This window comes from Aulonocara sp. 'chitande type north' Nkhata Bay, linkage group LG15 (genome assembly GCF_057382095.1).
Source record: "Aulonocara sp. 'chitande type north' Nkhata Bay isolate Kocher_YH1m ecotype deep benthic linkage group LG15, A_spYH_male_GT1.1, whole genome shotgun sequence".
NCBI lineage: Eukaryota > Metazoa > Chordata > Actinopteri > Cichliformes > Cichlidae > Aulonocara > Aulonocara sp. 'chitande type north' Nkhata Bay.
Window position 1 is genome coordinate 6,709,828 of NC_141358.1, and position 3,909 is coordinate 6,713,736.

General features: G+C 37.8%; 1 protein-coding gene across 1 annotated transcript; it reads right to left on the reverse strand.

The window, feature by feature from the left end:
• Positions 1-570: 570 nt before the first annotated feature.
• Positions 571-3,461, reverse strand: LOC147312368 (protein LEG1 homolog). Its single transcript, XM_086263647.1, has 8 exons — positions 3,068-3,461; positions 2,826-2,909; positions 2,680-2,753; positions 2,340-2,444; positions 1,966-2,084; positions 1,226-1,367; positions 1,014-1,110; positions 571-924 (listed from the first exon to the last, which is right to left on the reverse strand). Exons 1-8 carry the CDS (start codon positions 3,444-3,446, stop codon positions 773-775), a joined length of 1,152 nt encoding a protein of 383 aa, XP_086119773.1. The 5' UTR covers positions 3,447-3,461; the 3' UTR covers positions 571-772.
• Between the last annotated feature and the right edge of the window lie 448 nt (positions 3,462-3,909).

A 3,909-nucleotide genomic window follows, 5' to 3' on the forward strand; every position in this document is an offset into this window, starting at 1 on the left:
GACTGTGTCTAATATGAACATGTCCTCCCCATCACATATTGCTGCTTTCCTGTCTCTCACCCTCTGTGTATGAATACTCTACGGTGAGCAGTGACAGAAGAATAAACTCATTTTCCAGTAGTATCAAATGAATGCTCACCTTATGAAATCACTTTCCACTCTCATCAATGATTATATTATATAGATAGATAGTCATATATTATAGATCCGTATAGTCATTGCTAGAAATCTTACTTGGTAGTATTTACATTTTTTTTACCACTAGGTACCAGTATTGGTCTGGAGTTGAACTCTGGATTTACGCTGCAGTAGACTACTCATTGTTGAATTCATGGAACACTTATTTCTTTAGATTTAGGCATAGGTCAAAATAGATCAGATCGTGAGATCATGCTTGAGCTAAACTATAAACCCATCTAGCAGAGCTTTTTTTTTTTTTTTTTTTAAATCATATCCTTAATTAAGTAGTAGAAGTAGCTGTACTACAGTGGAAACATATTGCTGGAAAATAATTATTTGTGGAAAAAAACTTAAAAAAACAAATCTGTGAGACACATTTTAGAACACTAGTTGAACTGGAGCCAAGAAATTACTTTAATGTACTGCCAAGTATACACCACAGATAAGTGCAACAAGTTGACCTTAAAAGCCAGTGACAAAACAACTTTGTTTAATGGACAAAAATGGACAAAAATGGACATTAAACAGGAGAAAAAAAATAATTTCAGGAGAAAAAATTAATACCGTTATGTATTTATCTTGTGTGTTTGAGTCAGCAGCTTGTATTCATCTCAGAGATGATGGACAGGAAAGTGCTTGTAGCAAAGCTGGGATTCAGGAGGAGCTGCTCCAGCACCTGTGCACCTTTTTGCCTTGTGTTTACTGAACACATGGCACCTTTCCACAGACGCACCAATGTCCCACCTGGTAGATCATCATCATGAGCATAACTTAAAATAAAATCTTAGCAATAATATTTTGTGTTTGCTTGTGTGCGTGTGTGTGTGTCCTACCAAGCAGACTGTCAATAGTCTTCATCCAGCTGAAGATATACAGTGTGTGGTTCTCCTCTGCAGTCAGATCAGCAATGTTAGGGGCGCTGTCGCCCTCCTAAAATGATAAGACAGAATGGAGAATGGACAAAAGCCTTCTCTCACTTTGTGTGTTTCAGAAAAAAAGAAGTGATGTGTAAAATAAACAGATGGAAAAGGTTGAAGATATGTACCTGTAAAATCCGACTTGGCAAAGGGGTTAGGAAAAGCACTGCTTTTTCCATGTTGGTCTGGAATCGAGCTGCTGCTACATATTCTGCTGAGTTCAGCCAGCTGTGAGCAAATGACACTTCTACAGAGGAATAGTGGCTCTGCCTGTAGGAGAAGCGAGAACACAGAAGCTGAGATTAAGAGAGCTGAAATTTGAGATAAATGTTTGGCTTTTTTGACCACTTGCAGGGAAAAACAGCAAGGCCTCGTCCTTGGTAGTTTTGGTGTGCACTGAACTACCAAAAATAGTTCAGTGGACAAATTTTTTTTTGTTTATAAACATTTATAAATAATAAGGATAGTGATCACTTTTGCTTTAATACTTTTTCCAGCATCATTAGTATTGGTAATAAGGGCATTGATGTTAAAATTTGTGCTGGAAAGAGTACTGACACTGCTAAAACTAACAAGACTGCCAGAAAAAAAAAAGATGAAGTAGATTTAGTCAATGTCATTGTCATGTATGAATGTGTGTGTACATGATTTGTAATATGTAAAAACAGGATGGGTGACTGGGGGAGGAGGGTATGTGTAAATGTTTACTAATGAAATGCATTAAAATGATAGATTTTATGATAGATAAAAATAGATACTTTATTGATCTAACAAGGGATGTTGTGTTACAGCAGTAGAATAAAAAATGAAAATGATATAGTCTACAATTAATAAGCAACATGGTTACAGTAAAAGTAAAAGAAATTACCTGGGATTACATGCTGCAGAGGCATAGGTTGAAGCCATTTGGGCGTCCCAGTAGACACCAAGGATAGTGTCTTTCTTCACATCATCAGGCAGAAGAGATTCACTAGTAGTCTTCAGACCCTTAAAACAATATGAACAATTAAAGGAGTACACCTATTTCAGCAATGTAGCTTTGTTGCTTCATAAAGCGGGTGCATTCAGGGAAAACAGACCCGTTTTGAACTATAATGGCACATGGCCCTGACTTTTTAAAATGTAATGTTTTCTACTAAGGGCAAAATAATACAAGTTCAGTTCCCCTTTAAAATTGCGGGATAATATGATGTGAATAGAAACTGTGTGTATATGTACCAGTGTATATCTGTGTTTCAATACCTGAAAAAAAGCATCCCACTTAGACATGGCATCAGGGTATTTAGCTTTACAGTCAGCATAAGTTGTACAATAGTCCTGTACTCCTGCAGGCACCTGCATCTGGACCTGGTAATATAATAACATACATGATAATATGCACTATATAACATACATTATAAATAATACAAAATGGTCATATTCATTATTATTTAAACTGCAAATATTTGTGTGATGGCATGAAAAAGTGTCCTCTTCTTCTTCTTCTTCTTCTTCTTCTTATTATTATTATTATTATTATTATTGCGGTTGTTGTTGTTGTTGTTTTATTTTCAAAGTGTTCATTTTCAGTTTAAGATAATACCTGAGCTCCTGCTCCCATGAAGCCCTGTTGTGCAGCAGACAGAAAGGGAAGTACAGATGCAAAATAGTTCACACCTGGAGAAACATAAAGAGGTCATTTGTATTCCCCCTGTGTTTATTTTTTATGCATTTGTTTCTTGTACTTACAGGCCCACCAACTCTGGGTAGAAATGCACAAAGGCTCTGCTTCCAGGCCACAAGTTGTTGCACCCGTTGGATCAGCGAGACGCCCTGTAAAAACAACAGATCATTAGCTGTGGTCTTGTTTCTTTGTTAGTTACATTATTAGGAGGCTCTTTATTCAGTTTTGTACTACAAAGTTTGTTAAATTGTGATGAAAGGATTATTATTGACTTAAAAAAAAAAAAGAAATGATACTTTGACTTCACCTGAAGTTAACATCCATCCGAGCTGCAGTGGCAGTCCCCACAGCGGACTGTCAGTAGCATTTGTCCCCATGGATCCCATGAAGGGGTCTGTAGCAGCTATCATCAGCCGGTATAAACTCATGCGGTGAAGGTAGTTCCAGGGGTCTGGAACCAGAATCCCATCGTGCATTGGCAACTCAGTCACTTGGCTGGCCGTTTGTGCCCAAAGGATGGGAGCGCCATTTTCTAGAATTACTGCAGAGCTGCTGAGAGACACTGCACATGCCAGGACAAGGCCAAGGACCAGCAAACGAAGCATGACTGAGGTGTTGGGTCTGCAGAGAAGGACAGAGTCAAGAGCAGCTACTCTGGACTGAGAGTTTTCCCTTAAATACAGCATTTGTAACTTCTCTGAATATCAAAGTCAGTGCATGCAGATGTGCACCAATCACATTAGTCCATGTGACATATGGCTCACTGGACCCTGACCAACAGATAAGAGAATTTAAGTACATAGAGCTCAATTTTGTCCAAACATAGAATACTGAGTTCAGTGCAAAGTACATCTGTTCATTGTTCAAGCTGATTTGTTTACATGAACCCAAATCCACAACTTTTATAGTGATACAGTGATACCATCAGTAAATTGAATCTGGAAACACAAACCCCAAATAAATTCTAAGAATCCTTGGAAAAATTATACAGATTTTTACCCCCTTAAGTAGCCAAAGATAACACTTTTTATCTGGAAAAACTCATAAAATTTACTTTCACATACACTCACCGAAGACTTCATTAGTTACACCTTGCTCGCACCAGGTTGGGCCCCCTTTTCTCATCAGAACTGCCTTAATTCTTTGTGT

Excerpts from the sequence above, each read along its gene's own strand:
- LOC147312368 (XM_086263647.1), bottom strand. The coding sequence starts at position 3,446 with ATGCTGTATTTAAGGGAAAACTCTCAGTCCAGAGTAGCTGCTCTTGAC. Across the intron at positions 2,754-2,825 it reads TACCCAGAGTTGGTGGGCCT|GTGTGAACTATTTTGCATCT; the intron begins GTAAGTACAAGA and ends ATGTTTCTCCAG. Across the intron at positions 925-1,013 it reads GACTATTGACAGTCTGCTTG|GTGGGACATTGGTGCGTCTG; the intron begins GTAGGACACACA and ends ATGATCTACCAG.